This window comes from Agelaius tricolor, unplaced genomic scaffold, assembly GCF_023055355.1.
Source record: "Agelaius tricolor isolate 1412-34295 unplaced genomic scaffold, bAgeTri1.0.p SCAF_4, whole genome shotgun sequence".
Classification (NCBI taxonomy): Eukaryota; Metazoa; Chordata; class Aves; order Passeriformes; family Icteridae; genus Agelaius; species Agelaius tricolor.
In genome coordinates this window covers 50,113,851-50,130,920 of record NW_027269264.1, presented here as the reverse complement: position 1 = coordinate 50,130,920, position 17,070 = coordinate 50,113,851, and the positions used below count along the sequence as shown (strand labels likewise).

The 17,070-nt window shown below is 40.2% G+C and overlaps 1 protein-coding gene across 1 annotated transcript in view; it reads left to right on the top strand.

The window, feature by feature from the left end:
* The window catches only part of DNAI1 (dynein axonemal intermediate chain 1), a 138,397-nt gene that overhangs the window by 291 nt on the left and 121,036 nt on the right, over window positions 1-17,070 (top strand). Inside the window, exons 2-5 of the mRNA XM_071425701.1 lie at window positions 11,911-11,967; window positions 13,824-13,913; window positions 14,809-14,889; window positions 16,662-16,788. Of these exons, the coding sequence (XP_071281802.1) occupies window positions 11,911-11,967; window positions 13,824-13,913; window positions 14,809-14,889; window positions 16,662-16,788 (355 nt within the window). The remainder of the gene's footprint in view (window positions 1-11,910; window positions 11,968-13,823; window positions 13,914-14,808; window positions 14,890-16,661; window positions 16,789-17,070) is intronic.

Below are 17,070 nucleotides of genomic sequence, written 5' to 3'. Positions count from 1 at the left end.
CGGTGTGACCCTGTTGCCCTCGGTTCCTCCTCTGAGCTCTATCAGTGGTGTGACACCAGCAGTGACGTCACCGTTCTCCAAACCGCCACCCGTGACGTCACTGCGTGCAGCACAGATCTTTCCCTCCGGGTTCACAGAACCATCAGGGCTGGAAGGGACCCCCGGAGATCACCCAGTCCAACCCTCGTGCCAAGGCAGGGCCACCTGGAGCTGGTGACACAGGAACACATCAGGTGGGGTTTGGATGTCTCCAGAGAGGAGACTCCGTGACCTCCCTGCACAGCTGTTCCAGTGCTCTGCCACCCTCAGCATAAAGAAGTTCTTCCTCAGGTTGAGGTAGAGCTTCTTGTGTTTTAGTTTATGGACACTGTTCCTTGTCTTGTCACTGGCTACCACTGAAAAGAGTCTGGCACCATCCCCTTGTCACCCACCTTTAATATATTTATTTGCATTAATAAAATCCCCTCTCAGTCTTCTCCAGACTGAACAGGGCCAGCAGTGCATGAGGACATGCAGTCTCTCCTTGTAAAAGAGATGTTTCAGACCCCGGATCATCTTTGTGGCCTCTGCTGGATCCTCTCCAGTAGCTCCTTGTGTTCCTTGTGCTGACGAGCCCAGAAGGGGACAGAGCACTCCCGATGTGCCCTCACCAGGGCTGAGTAGGGGGGCAGGGTCACCTCCCTTGACCTGCTGCCCACCTGAGGTACCACAGGATATCACAGGCAGCAGGGGCACACTGTGGGCTCATGGTCACCTCATCATCTGCCAATGCACCCAGGTGCTACTAAGCAGAGCTGAGGGGCTGAAGTGACAGCTTAGGTTGCCCCGCAGAGCTGTGGCAGTGGAATCAGCACAGCCTCTCTTGGCCTTCTTGAGTCCTGGCTGCATCATATTGTGTCATGCTGTGTCATGCTGTCCCTTCAGCTGCCCGTGACACCCTGAGAGTTCTGTGGCATTACACAGCTCTTCAAACCAGCCTGTCCCAAAGCTGCAGCACTCCTCACTCTGTCACCTTGCTGTTCAGCCCTGTGAGACTACAAAGTCCTCAGAGATTGTCAGGCAATTTCATCACACTTCCAGTATGCAGCACCCCTTCCAAGGCAGGTCCTAATGCGCTCAAGGTGTCTCCAGCCTGCCCACGGATCTCCCAGAGACACTGAGCAGGCAAGATAAAATCCTTTTTCTTACAAAATTTTAAAAAATTATTTTAGTTATACACAGCTGTGAGTTTTGTCTCTTTCCTTTTGCTTTGCTATTTGGTCTTTGCTCAGCTCCAACAATGAAGAGGAGTCATTTGCTACCCTTCCTGGCCCTAAACCTAGACTGCTGTGGGATCCCTGTTTGTGAGAACTCACTGTAATCCTTTGGTCTCTGTGCAGACATGTCTGCATGCATTCTCTTTTAGGATAAAAATCTCAGGTTAATTTGAGTAATTCCTGGGTCTTGTCTGCTACTGGAGTATTAAAGTGTTCAATTTAAAAGTGGATGGTGGCCTGGCTGATAAAACCCTTTTGTTAACATTTTTAGATCAATCCCAACACACTTGATGTTAGGGTTGGTGGGAGGAAGGTTAGCAGGCATGGAAGCAAGAGTGAGAGGATCACTCTGATATTCCTAGTCCCCTAGTAAGTACTAATGAGTATCAAGATACAAAGGGCTTTATAAAGTTTTCAAAGGGCACAAACTCAGAATCAAAACCACATCCAGTCCTAGACAATAAAGATGTTTATGCTAAAATTGCAAAAAACCCATTAATCATGATGTGAACTAAACTGGGAATGAAATTCTTGGTCTGAATTTCAGTTTCTTTTATTGTCAGAATTTCCACATAAATATTTTCAATAATTTTCAGTAGCCATTATCACAATACTCTGAAATGGAGAGGCTTTGATTGGCATGTTTGAAAAACTTAGTATGCTGTAAAGGCATTGCTTTTCTTTTAAAGCTCTTGAAACATCATAAACTGTTTAAACTCTGAGGATGTTTGGCTTTTCACATAATTTTCATCACAATAACCTAAAAGGCATAATTTTAACTTGTCCTATATTACATTTCCTATATTTGCCTTGAGCTTGTTAAATTTGATTGCTGTTTCACATCCTTTTATCTGCTAGAATATTCTTGCAGTGGAGGAATTGTGTGGTTGACTACCTCTGAGTCCAGAGGTAGCCAACCACACAATTTTGCCTCATTTTCCCTGACTCAGAGTACAGATGACATCTCAGAGGCTTTGGGAGTGTGGGGAGTGAATGCCTTTGTGCATTCACAAGCATGAATGTTTGATATCTACTTGGCAATAGTGGCCACTGTAAAACTAATTGGTGGGTCAAGGTTTAGATTCCAATTCTTGACAAGAATTCTTCTGTAGTAGTATGCTCTTTCCCCCTGTCCCTCTGCTTTTTTTTCTCTGTTTTTTGTATATTGCTTTATTCTTTATAAGTTTTTCACTGCTGACTGCTTTCACTTTGAAAATTTTCTTCCTGAGATTGTTCTCAAAGCTAGGATACTTACCTGTACACATGTTCCCTTTTACCATATATCACTTCCAGCTCCTCCTCTGCTTTCATGACTCTATGTTCTTCACATACTTAGTGATAAATTCTTGTTTTGTTTCTTCTTCTCCATATGTCGGGGTTGTCTGCTCTTCTGTGCCTGTCTTGGATCTGCATTCTCCTCTAACATCAGTTTCTTGCTTTGTTTCACTCTTTTTTTTTCTTTATCCAGATGATTTCTACCTCCAGCTCAGTCTCCATCCCCCTGATGGGTGAAAATATGTCAAAGCTGAGCTGATCATAAGAATTAACGTCCGTGGTGTTCTGGATGAATTATTTGAGTTGACCAAGCCTTATTTATAAATGCCTGTAGGCTTTCATGTATTTCTGTACATTATTGAGAAACTTTAGTTTTCAATGTTCAAAGTCTTAAAATAGTGCTGTATGTCTGGATCTTTGTGCTTCCAATGCACAGCTTTGGAAATAACATATATGTATGTTCTGTACTTCAATAACACCATTCCTTTCATATGAAATATGTTATGCACAATTGAGCTCAACAATTTTTGTAGGGATGTGGAATTATGGAAAGGCATAAGCCAACTTTCCTGCATCAGACTGAAGGGAATGAGTGCATCAGATTCTCAGCTTTCCTGAAAAATTAGGTCTTGAGCATGGCAAGCAGGACACTCAGAGGTGTGGTACTTAGAGCAGAGATGTGTGGCATGTGCATGGGCTTGCCAAAAGTGTTAGGGCATGGAACAGCACCCTGTTGGTCTTGTGTCAGTCCTGTGTGTGGTCCTGGGTGAGGAGAGAAAGTGGGCAGTGATTTTGAGAATGTTATTTTGAACATGTTTGACAGGTTGGAAGTGTTTGTTTCAGATTTCCGTGCCTTTGCTGTGTAGCTCAAGGAAAATCCTTGAGTCAGCTGTGTTGAGCACCCTGTGCTAGTGTGTACCTCAGTGCCTGCACCCACCTCAAGGAGAAGCAAGATCTTGTTATGGCTCCATAGCAGATCTTGCATACATTTAGCATTTAAAATACAAAATCAGACTGTTCAATCTTACCAGTTAGGGTTAACCCCACTGCAGGAACAGATCACTTAAGCAGTGCTAAGAAAGGGTCTGAATTAGGACAGAGAGGCATTTCTTTTTACCCTTGTGGTCTTCCACCCACTGACATTGAAATAGCTTCTTTGCTGTTCAGCAAGTCACAAAAGAAACAAATAGACCTCTTCCCCAAATACAGAAAACAATGAGACACAGTTTACTTTTTTGTATTTTCTTATTTTCTATATTTTTTTCTTCCCCTGAGAAGGCTTTTAAAGGTGCTTACTTGTTCTTACACATGCATTAAAATATCCATGGAGTATAAAGCAAACATTCCATTTAGTGTTGCTCAGAAAGCATTAGAGAATGTATTGGCAAATAGCTCTTAAATTGGCATCCCTAGTGTGTGCAAATAAATATCTGGTACAGGGCAGGCTTCAAGTGACTTTGTTTCCATGCTGTGATTTCTTGCTCCTTGTGCCAGCTGGTGGTTTACTAAGGAGTTTGTTAATATTCAAAACAGGAATAAAAAGCTAAAACTAATAGCTAATATTTATTAACTAAAGCTAATAAATAAAACTTACAAAATTGTTTTACAGAAGTGCGAGGCTTAGCTCTCATAATGTCTCTACCTCTTTCTTTTAGAATCCAACAAGTGCATTACATTTTACCTTACAAGTACATTACATTTTCCCCACAATTCTAGTTAATCTCTGTGCTGTGCTGTAGAGGAAGTGGAAATTACTGTCTCTGCTCAGGAAGATGAACTAAACTTAACAGGAGTGTTCTGTGATTGCTCAGCCTTGTAGCCTGATTGTATTATGGTGACAGTAGCATGGGGAGCAGAAGGGCTGCAGGAATGTCTCTTTAATTATATTTAAAAAATATAGTCTAGGTTTGTCATTTGCCCTAATAAGTGTTTCATTAATATGTAATCAATTTTCAGCTCTTGGAAAATTACCTTAATATGAACTGACACTTCATCTTGTCAGAGTGACCAACATGCATCATCACTGCTACTGAGCTCTCTGGTATTTTAGGCTGGATCTGTGAGTCCAGGTCTGCTTGTCCACCCTTATGCTTTAAGCATAAGGACAAATTTTACATTCCTCAAGGAGTCACTGAATAGTGGTGTCTGGCTCCTCACCATACAGTGACCCATTACAAGATCTAGTCTGAAAGGGGCAGTTCAGTCTGGCAGTATGGGAGAAAGATGTACTGTGGGAATCCTTAAAATCAGAGGGTTTTGGGAGAGCTGCAAAAGGCAGGCCTCAGAGACAGCAGAACTGTGATTAGAGCTGAGCAGTAGCCATAAGATAAGTCAGCAGAAAAGTTATGTAAGAAGTAGAAAAGTAAGGACAAGTAGAACAATGGTCTGTGTGTTAATGCTTGTCTAGAATAACTCCCTAAGCTGCAGAAAAGTATTTCTAGTGAGACATTAGGAAGTTCTAAGCTTAATAATGGAGCTCTGTGCATTGTGTTTTAAAGCTTACAAGCAGGTATTGTATTCAAAATAAGCAAGCTTTGTTTTAACCAAAGGTATGTGTACTTATGGTGGGTGGATAGAATTACTGTCAATGTGCTTTTGCTCTGTGTGATTGGTCAAAAAACTTTTAAAGTGGTAACGTAAAGTTCTTGGTCTGCTGCCTGGGATGTGAGCTGATGGCATCTTCCCATTGTCATAACCATGTAATGAGACTGATGCTGGAAACCAAAACAGCTCAAGATGTGTTCCTAGCAGTCCTGTCCTGTTTGTGATTTGTACATAGACCCCTGGCCAGCGATATGTACCAGTCAGCAAAGGCTGCAGTGACAACCCTTATCCTGGATGGCAGCACAGCACATGTGGGAACGATCATTGCATCTCCTGTTTGGATAGACAGGGCTGGCCTTGGGACTGAACCTGAGGAATAGACACATTTTTCCAGGAGGATTTCTATGCTCACCAATTCAGGATTCAATCTGGTTTTAAATGAACACTGGCTCTTGAGAGTGAATCTCTGCTTCCTAGGTCACCAGGATGATTTAGTTACCACCAGAATTGCCACTGACAAGTCAGAGGATTTGTGCAGCAGATGATAAAACAGTTGAAAAGCAAGGCTCTAGGAAAAGCAGTCAGAAGGAAACAGACTTGAAAAAACTTCAGAGCTTTTGATATTCAGTCAAGAATAGCAATAGGTACTGGTAGTCCTGTCTCTTTTGTATAAATTCGGTTAATGATTCTCAGATCAGCAATTAGTGATTGTCATGTCACCAGCAAAATGGAGAGCAATGTGAAAAAAAATGTAGATACAGTAAACAAGAAGAACAAGACCTGAATGTGTGGTTGAGTGCGATTTTTTTATTTTCTTCATTGCAGGGTAATCAGGTAATATTACTAGGGAGTTGAGGGCAAAACTTCTATTAAACATTGCAACCATCTTTGATGGTTCCCCTCACTATCTTTTTCTTTTAGGATGCAGAAATATGATGCCTCTTATGAAATGCCAGCCTGGTAGGGCTTTCTTTTAAAACTTTCTCATTTACAGCAATGGTCTTTAGAAAGTCACCAGTAGTTTCTTCTCATTTTTGTTTTCCTGTTTTATGACTACAGAAAATTAAATATATATTATCCAGACATCCTACCCAAAATACAATTGGAAGTTCTTGTTGAATAGCTGAGCAGCAGAAAGACTCCCTGCTGAAAGACTGGATTTTGCAGCTATTTGTACCTCTTGGTGGCTTCTCTGTGATCGAGGGAACTGTGAGAAGGGAAAGGAATATTAAATGGCATTTAAAACATCACTTGTCATCTGTTTCCTCTTTTCATTTTTATTATCCTGCTGGATTATGGTATCTTTGCTGTATTCTATAGTCAATTCGTCTTGTAGCAGTAGACATCTGGCCGAGGGAAGAATTCCTATGTGCTGATATCATATACGCCCTGGAAGAAAGATCCAGAAAGAAACAGTAACTTGGGTCTTCTGCAGTCTTTATCTAAGTATGGTGACTGTCGCAGGCTTCTAATATCTTTTTGCTGTTGGAAGTGTGGCAATCTGTTAATTTATTTAATGTAAGATAGTCGTCAGAGTAAACATTATTAGCCTCCATTAATTCTGACTCTGGCATTTTTCTCTGGAGCGCTTGAGCATCTCCTGGAGTGGTCAGAGTCACAATGGTGACCTGGAGGTGAGAAACTCCTTAATGCCTCCTGCCTGTTCCTTAGTTCCCTAGCAACCATATCTGTTCTTTTTTCCCTAATATAAATTCCTCATGATTATTCACACTCCTCTTATTCTCGTTAATTAATATTATTATTAAAGGCAGGGATAGGAGCACATTTATTAGGAAGATTTAGGAAGACAATTGATTTTTTTTTCCTGTAGCAAAACCATCTTTAGTTTATCTAGAATTTGCTAAAATGTAACTATTTGGATTGATTAGTTCTTTTTTGGATGTCTGATTTAGGCTTTGGATTGCAAAACCCCCCCACCACTCTAGATGCTGAACAATATGAACCAATAATCTGTAGCAACATAACCTGGGAGGACTGAAGTGAGGCAGGAAACCTACAAAAAACAAAGTGTGTGACTGTGGAATTAAGCTGTGTATCATAATGCCTGTGCCCAATGGAATGAAATGAATGTTTCCCCAGCAACCTTAATTCTCACATTTTCTAAGTTCTGAATGCTTCTCTTTGAGATGTTAATAATAGCTAACTTTTTTTTTCCCCTATAGCTAATGTGAGACACAAAAATGTGGCTGAATTTTAAACATGCATATGAAGGCAAGTAAACATCTTACTAGTGAATATTGAATATACAATCATTATGTTGATTCATAGTTATAATTTATTTTTTATTTGTATTGCAGATGCGGTTGTGAATTCTTCCCTATTGTATGAACACTGTGTGATATATTTAGGTAGCTGTCAGAGCAAAAGGATTACATTTTTAATCATAGTTTATGGGTAATGCATTGTTACAGTAAAAAGAAAAATGGGGAAGCCATGGTTACAGGACACAAACTACCTAGGTGATATTAAGGATTCTTTATAACCAATGTGGCAGAGAGAACTTTTAAGAAAAGGTATTAAAAAGGAAAGTGTTCTGGCTTTGGAAAGATTTACAGAGAGCAGGAGCTTGCAAAAAAAGCCAGCAAAAGAACAAAGCACAGATACACGAATAACCAATAAAAAGGAATGTCAGGACTGCCCTTTTCATCAAGCAGCACAGCAGTATTGTCTGTGCTATTATCTGAATTAGGAAACAGTAAAAGATTGTGTATTTTTGACTTACTTGTGTTTGCTTGCCAGCTTCTTGTAATAGTTTTAAACAGATCTACTAGTTTTGATGACCTTCACGTACTGCTAATACTGCCAAAATACTAGGAACTCATCTTTCCTCGTCTTATTTTTTAATCTTTGTGCCACCTTCCAGCTGGGTTCCAAAAGTTTGAGATACTTTGGGATGAACCTTCTGCAGCATAGCTGGCAGTAACAGGAATGATGCTTGCAGAGCAAAGTATGTCTTTGCTTTTTATACTGACTTCAATAGAGTACTGAGTCAAGTGGAGCTAGAGTCTGTGCCTTCACTTGTGAGAGTACAGAATATCCAACAAAAAAGTCATTCAACTTTTGTTGTTGAAGTAGGCCTCTGCATTGTGAGGGATGTTTTATCTGGGCAGGAGACAAGAGTTTTGCTGAACAACCCCAGAATAAGCTAAGGACCAACTCCTTCTTAGACAGCTCCAGGTATGGCTCTCCTACCTTTGTGGAGCACACAGGGAAGAAAGCCCCAGACCCACACTGATCTCTGTCTTCTGGCTCCCATCCTCCCACTTCAGGTTTATCGTGTCTTTGGCATGGGCTATGTCCATACAGTGCAGCATTTGACCAAGGATCTGTGTCATAACAAAGTAGTTCTAAAGCATAACTGTTCAGGTTGGATGGAGTGGTTGGAGTTTCTTCAGTTCAAAATACCAGACGTAATAATTTTATGTCATGTCAGTCATGTGTTTGGTCCCTGCTGTAGGGAACTACTTGGCTTAGTTCCAGGGAGCCCCAAAGCAAGCTGTCACAGTCAGCAAGTAGAGGCTGGTAGGAAAGCAGGCATGAAGCATGGAGAAGGCTGGTATATCTCACTGACAGATGCACTGAAACCTCCTCCTAGAGTACCCTCTCCCAGTCATACACAAACAGCCATGCTTTGATAAAGGTTAAAAACATTCATAGGGTCAAAGCTAAGACTTTCAGAGCCTGGTTCTGTATTTTGCAATTGTTTGTAAACTTTGTTGCACTCGAAATCTTCTTTATGGGCAAAGAGAAGCCACAACTTATAAAACTAAAAATTTCATGTCAGTGTGACTGAAATTTTAGTCTAAACATTATTGTCTGTCCAGATGTATTCATTAAGGAAAATAAGAAATACTTCTGTGCAAAACAAAAAATAAATCATTAATTGTGATACTGCTGTTGAAGTTGTTGAGGAAAAAAAAACAGCTTCCCAGTTTCTACCTCTTTTCTTGTATTTGCTCTTCCAGTGCTCTGATTCCTAAAGTTCAGTTTGATTTTTTTGATTTTGCTGTTGGTGGTGGTGTTGTTGGGGATGTTATGATAAATTGTCAGCAGCTGGAGACCTTCTTTGGGGAGGATTGAGATGTCCATTTTGATAGTTTCTTCTTTAGCTGGAGTTTCTTTTATATGCTAGCTAATATATTTCCCTTTTTCCATTGGTCTGGTGCTCCAAATTACACCTGATATTACTACATATGGTGCTTTTTCAGTGTGCTAGATACTATTTTTTTTTCCTTCTTTGCTACACCTAAACCAGTTTTTCTTCAGTTCCCCTGTTTGCAGACCTGCAATTCTCTAACTGGCCAGTGGTTAGATGCTTGCAGCTGTGGGGTCTGTGATGCCAAGTATGTGCTCCATGTCTTATTATGCCCTGCCTGTACTCCTCTGTGCCGTACCCTGAGTCTCCTCAGAGTCTCTCTATCATACCAGGCCTGTACTGCATCATTAAATTCCAGTTGTAAAACCATAGTAGTTGTTTACAAAGACAAGGGAAATAGAGCCAATTAGCCACCGGTCCCTGGTTGATTAGAAAAACTGTTCATGTTCTACTCTACAAACTCTTTATGGTAGGGGAAGCAGGGCAGGGTTTGTATTGCTTCCTTAGAATGCACTCATAGCTGTAGCTTTTTTTTAGTCTCACTTTGAGATTTCAATACTGCTGCAGATATTTATACACAGGTGGCTCTTTGAGTTATGTTAATTGAAATCTGTGCAACTGCTAAAACCAATTATCCAGAGATCGCCTTGGCAATGCCTTTGCTAATGGATAAATGTTTTTGTAGACCCACTTACAAAGGATAATAGTAAGTAGACTTCGTTTCATGTTTAAAATTAAGAATCTGATTTTGATTTGGATCTGAATAAAACTCTGCTCTGAAAATCTGTTTAAGTCACATCAATTCACACATAACAAGGTCCTTGTTAGAGAGAGCCCTTTTTTGCCCATTGCCAAGCAATCACATGGGGGAGACAGGCCAGCTGCATGATCCAGTCATCTCAGTAGTGGTTGTGACACAGGATCTCTTAGCCTCTGCTCTGCAATCATGGGGGGACTATAAGGAAATGTTATAACTTTTATCTTCTCCACCTGCATCACAAAAATTTGTATTTTGAAGTGAGGCATATTTTCTAAGCATAGAAATGTGTTGTTCTGCTCATTTTTCATGGCTTTTAATATGTATCTTCTGGAATAAAGATAATCCCTAATGCCTCATTAGTAACAGCAGTTTTATGTGTCTTAGCTTGTACAAAGAGAAATAACACAGAGACACTGTCTCATTTTTGTTGAACTTTGTTCTCCTCTGAAAATATTTCTTTTCTGAGTTCTTATTGTCAAGACTTAACAAGTGATGGGGCTTGATGAGCAATGCTTTGGGATTCTGGGTCAAAGTCTTTCTGGCTTCTTAATTGTTTAATACCTAGAAAGTAGGTGGTGGAAATGAATATTCAGTTTTCATAATGAGGAGGAATCATGAGGGGAGTGTACGAATCTCTGTGGAGGCTTGTGTTCCTGAAAATGTTCTTAAGACGTATGGAAGACAAGAGGAAGAATAGATGTTGTGATAAAGTGGGGCTTTCCAGAAGAAGAAGGAGGAAAACCAGGTGAGAGAAACAATGGCAGACTTAAAAAGCAAGCTGTGGTTCTTTGCATTACCATGTAGTTGTACTGTGGGAGTCCTTGCTGTGGAACTTGTGCATGCTAAAAATGTGCATGGATTCCAAAATCAGAGAATAAATTTGTGGAGAAAAAGATTCACTGATATGGAATAAAAAGGATAGCATTTCTGGTTCAAGTCCCTGTGGCAAGCTAAGAGGTCATCCTGGAGAGAACAGAATAGATACTTTCTTTTGAACAGTGTTGGTGAGAGATACTTAGCTAGGTGGACCTTTGATCTGAGTTGAAAGGAACACTCTGATGTTCTTCTGAAGAAAATCAATCAGCCCTTGGGAGCTTGCTCTCCCACCCCTTCGTTTTCCTTCCCTCTTGTCTCGTACCCCCTTCTTTTCTGTCACAAAGTCAAACATTTTTTTTCTGAGTAACTCCTCTGCTTTTTTCATCCATACCATCAAATGTTGTGATCCTACCTGAATCTGTTCTTGCCAAGGTTTCTAATGTTGTTTCCTTTGCTTGATTTACCAGTGCTCTCTCTTCCTTCACAGTTCAAGGTCCTGTCTGTTGCTCAGCATCTCCTCAGAAGGATCCTCTTCATTTCCCCTCCTACTTTCTGTTAAATTTTCACAAATCTTGGTCAGTGGTGCCCTTCTGTTTTCCCTTGACTCTCGGTAGGGTAGTGTCCCTCTGTAAGGCACTCTATAAACAACTGTTTAATTGTTTTCCTTAAAGCCTATCATAATAATTTTTCTGTGCTTTCATGTGTGCAGGGGGGTTGACCGTGGTTCATTTCCCAGCTGTTCATCAGTGTTTTCCATGTTTTCTCAATGCTCATGATTTTGTGGGTGTGGATCTATTGTCTTTGGGCTCCCTGTGCCATGCAAGCACTTAAAACAGGGTCAGCCTTTTAGTGTGTTTGACCAAGGCACTAAAATGTGTGTATGACATTTGGAGTGCATCACAGACTAGGACAGACTGGTAGTGTTGTACTAGGACAGAGCCTGGCATTTTTTCATGCTGAAAAATCACTGTCTTGTGTTGTGAAAGTGACTGTTTTTCCTTCAAATGATTTATACACAGACTGCTGGCATACTCAACTTTTAAAACATACCATTGGAGCAAGCATCAAACTTTTATTCTGATTTTGTTAAATCCAGAAAGAAAGTTCTTTGAAAGTTTACATTGGATGTGTTCTTACTTTAGGGCCAAGGTGGACCTTCAGGAGGAAAGGCAGGAAAAGCTGGTAAAGGTAAAAAAAGGGTAAGATTCTCAAGTCTTAAAAAATGTTTTTTCCTTTTTTCAGCTATGACATGCAAACAAGATTTAGTCTGAACAATGGGGTGTTTTTTTATGAAGTTGGTAAAATATCAATTGATTTAGCAGTAAGAGGTTGCTGTAGGTTTCCACTGAGAAGGGAAATACACCAGCAAGTTAGGACAAAAGTATCACCTGGAACAAAGGTGATACTTTTGGTGTTAAGTGATAATTTGGGTAAAATGCAATATGAAAAGGTTTATTTAAATTAAGATGTTTGGGATATGAATTCCAAAACACTAGCTGACTCAGACAGTGAGAAATCTGCCTGCTCAGTTTAGAAAATTCAAAGTATAGTCCATATTCACTTAACAAAGAAGTACAAGCTGATAATAACTCATGATAATGTTTTTACTATTGGGAAAATAAATTATTTGAATACCTTGATTTAATCTGCCTTCCTCTTACTTAGCTCCACTGGAAGGGTGGAGGATCCACGACAGGGATGGAAGAACAGTCTACATGCCTTTAAATAGACATATTGATAAACAGCTTTTCACTTTCTTGGGACAAATCACAGTCTCATTGAATGTTCCTCTTTTCACCATTTAAAAATGGAAAGTTATTTGCTGTTAAAATTAAAATTACATATAAAAATGTTAAAACCATAATACTTCTTATCTGAATCACTTGGGAAAACAGCCACTGAACTAACTGGCATCAATTGTGTATGATAAATGTCCTACAAGCAGGTGTTCATGTGGGGAGCATTAAATCACAAACAACTGTTCTGCAGCCAGTCTCCTGTGCATCAGAGCGCCTGACCTTCCTTACAGCTTGCCTCATTTCAGCTCCCTTTGGGGAAAGAAATAAGGCTGCAGACTGTGACTTTCCCTGGGCTCTTGAAATATGCAAAATTCTCAGTTACTTTCAGCCAGTGCACATTTTAACACAGCGTTGTGCTTTTTACCTTTGTGGTACTCTGCAGGTAGCAAAGCATTGCTGGATCCAGCCTCTATAGCTTCAGCCATAAGCTGTACTTACACCTTGGACTCATCCTCAGCTTTGTATGGCTGTAAAGTCAGCAGGCCTGAGAGAACTTTATTTACAAGAATGATTGATTTATTTTAAATCAACTCATTACACAATTTGAACTGAGGGAGAAATTTTGCCTGGAGCAGTTAAGCACTTTAATCAGCAGTTTTGTGTTCTGACAGTTTTTTCTGTAAGGACAATTAATTGAAATTCATTCCTGCAGTGATTCATTTTCTTTTTAATGACCTTATATCATGACATGAGTCCAGTGCTAGCCCAGGGAGAGCAGCAGTCTGTTGTTTGGAGAATGGAGACATGCTGGCCTTTGCAAGAAATTGGTTAACATTCCTTCAGGAGCCACATCCCTGCAGCTTTGTATTTCAAACTAAATTCTAAGAGTAGCCTATAGAATAATAAGTCAGGAGTAATTGCAGGTTCTTGTCTTGTGCCCTTGAGTAGTCCTTAAGTCCTATAATACCAATGGGTATTATGTGGCAAGGGAAACAGAATTGCCAACTTTTAAACCGAGATTGAAGTGGAATCACTTGAGTTTTGTTATTGGAGTTAATCCAGTTTTGTGCCAGGGCAGGAATTATCTTCAGAGTGCAGCTCCTCCAACTCACTGAACTCCTGCTGGCAAGTGTAGCCATATGAAAATCTTCAGATTTTGGCCTGCCATTTGTGTTCTTCTGCTCTGCTCAAAGCAAAGATGGGTGTGAGAATATTCTTTTTATCTCTCTGCTCTGTGCTTCAAGAGGTGCTGCTTTGGCAAGAAGCAAAACTGTCAGAGTCTTGTTGCATTTCTGAGCTTGTCATTCCTGTTCTAGGATGAAGATGACTTTCCTGAAACGGGAGAGGACGGGTCGACAGCAAGGGCTGCAGTCAGATCCCCGGATCAGCTGGAGCTGACTGAAGCTGTGAGTAAAGCAGTGCCTGTCTTGTCATGAAGTGTGTATGAAACTCCATAAGCAGAAGCCTACCCGTCAGTTTTGGAGGAAATTCTGCAAGAGTGAAACTTCAGTACTTGATGAAGTACAGTGTCTGCAGTAACATATGAAATGGCTTCAACAAGAAAACAGGGAGAATGTGCTATGAAACCCAGTTCTGGGCTTAAAGCACTGTAACTGCCTGGAGGTAATCCAAAAACAAAAAGGGGGCTGGGGCTTTGCTCAGTTAAGGAGGACCCAGAGCCAGCCCTGAGCTTTTCAGGTGCCTGTGTGCAATACACAGGACAGGGAAGTGTCCTACAATTTTATTGCTATTTCTTCTGTTGGTTCAGTAGTATTGTAATTGGTCACCCTTCCAACTACAGTTGTTTCTCTCTGCTCACTGCCTTATAAAACTCTAGCATTGTTCCCTGTCCTTAAACTACCACTGTGACAGGGAAGCTTTATGTATGTCCTCCAACTCAGGCACTAAAAATAGTTAGCAATATTTTTTTTTGTTTGTTCAGAGTGGTCAATCCTAAAAGTACTGCTACTGAGCTTATTGTTTATTTTTGGACAATGTAAATTTTAAAGACATGAGTTGTCTGTCTCACCCTATAGAATGTAGTTAGCATTTTTCAAGTGATACCGTATCTTAGATAAGAATTAAAATCAAGAAAGCCCATTGAAATACTGTAGTAGGAAGCAGGATGACTGTTCTGGATTCCACTGTGAGCCAGGTTGTCCCCAAGCACTGTTCTTTTGATGGCATTAGCTGTATATGCGTTATCTGCAGTGAACTGAGCATAAACATGGTGATTTTATTGCTGTACATTGTATTAGTAGTGAAGTTTTATTTACAGTACTATTTTGTTTCATTCCAAAGGAATTAAAACAGGAAATTATACGTACCTTGACAGCTGATAATCCCCATGTTCCACGTGATATTGTCAGATTCAACTTTAAAGTAAGTGTGACATGACGTATAAAACCGGAATTTTTCACAATTAATTGGTTTTGTGTTTTCCTTTGGTTTATAACCAGATAAATTTTCTTTTAATGCAGTTACATCTTATTACATATTTACTGCCAATGGTTCTTAAAGGGTTTTTGTAGAGCGTAAAAGTCTAAAAACATTGATTCATTTATTTAGAAGTAGGATTTCATAATTACGGTACAAGATCTGTCAGTAAAGGTAATAATTGTACCTAATCTCATGTAGTTACTTTTCCCATTCTTTGGTGGTTAAAGGACAAAAGGCAAAGTTTTTCTCAGTCTGTACAAATTATGTCTCAGTATCCACACTTGAAGATTGAATTGTAGGAGAGCTCAGAAATTTGTTTTGTGAAATCAATGACCAGCTTTATTCATGATGAGTAGGAGTGAGCAACAGACAGCCAGAAAATATCCAAGACTCTCACCTTCACTTTTATAGGTGCAGGGCACACACTGTGTTACTATGTAGCAGCCTTCTGCTGCTACCATATACAGCCACCAACACAGTAGGGACATAGGGAGGGTGGGTGATGGCTTTGCCCAGAATGAAAAGGCATGGAGACAGCTCCTCTAACTCTGGCATTGAATTATTCCCAGATTTAGAGGGGTGTCGTGGTTTAATCCCAGCTGGCTACTAAGCCCCACCATTCACTCAGTCTCCCATGGTAGGACAGAGAAGAGAATCAGAGGAGTAGAAGTGAGAAAACTCATGGGTTGAGTTGGAGACAGTTTAATAGGGAAAGCAAAAGCTGTACAAAGCTAAACAAGGAATTAGTTCACCACTTGAAGCAGATGTTCAGCAATCTCTAGGAAAGCAGGGCTCCATGTCACTTAATGGTTACTTGGTAAGGTACACACCGTCAATCCAAACATTCCCTCCCCTCATTCTTATTCTTCCACCCAGCATTCTTTTTCCCCCAGATTTATATGCTAAGCATTCCATATGGTATGGAATATCCTTGGAGTCAGATGGGTGAGTTAGTGATGAGATGGGGTGGGGAACAGAACTGTGCAAATGCTGCTTAGCAATAACCAAAACATCCCTGTGTTATCAGCACTGTTTTCAGCACAAATCCAAAATACAGTCCCAAAGTACAGTAGCTACTGTAAAGAATATTATCCCTGTCAAAACCAACACCTAAGAGAAGAGAAAACCAAGTAAAATATTCCCATGTCTGTCTCACTTCTGTGCTACTGTACTTGTTCGACCAACCATCGCAAGATTCCAGAGAAAGGAAATCAGTCTTGTGGAATAATAAAAAAAAGCCCTTCTCTTCCATTTGGAGCTGAAGCTTTCCTTATTTATGGTATATAGACAGGTGATCAGTAATCCGTATCTTCAAATTCTCCACAATGACTGAAGTGAGCTCAGTGGTATGCTGTGATTCACATGGTAAGCAAATCAAAGTAAGTGAACTGTTGAAACATCTGTGTTCTTTGGTGGCTTCTGTTTGCTTTTAGGTGCAGCTAAAAACTAAATTATACAGATTAAGCTGTTCTTTACTGTGAAGATAGTGAGGCACTGGAACAGGTTGTCCAGAAAAATTATGGATTCTGCAACCCTGAGAGTGTTCAAAGCCAGGTTGGATGGGGCTTTAAGCAACCTGGGCTAGGGGAAGGTGTCCTTTCCCAAGGCAGGGAGGTTTCAACAAGATGTTCTTTAAGATTCCTTCCAGCCTAAACCATTCCATTCCATTCCAGGATTCTATGATTCTATGATTTTGTTGGGTTTTACTTTTGTAGGAACGAGCATACAAGCTAGTGGACGATATGGATCATACAGCCGTTCACTTCACTTTGAATGGATATTTGATACACAAAGATTCAGATGAAGGCAGACGCCAGAGTATCAGATCATGCACTGAAGCAGGTAGCTTTATTGTCTGATACCACGATAATTTTCAGATAGGCACTAGTTCCTCTTATTCAACACGATGGAATGATCATGCTGCATTAGCACAGAATTAAACTGCTCCTACTTGGGCTTGCCTGCCTGTTGGCAATCAAAATTAGAAAAATAATCAGCCAGATGTTTGCTGCAGTCTAGAAAATAGCGTGTGTTTTTTGAGCCATTTGAATGCTAACACTGAAATTTTCCAAGTTATTTAGTGCCTTTTAAACATCTTTCACTACCACTAGCTGGACATACATG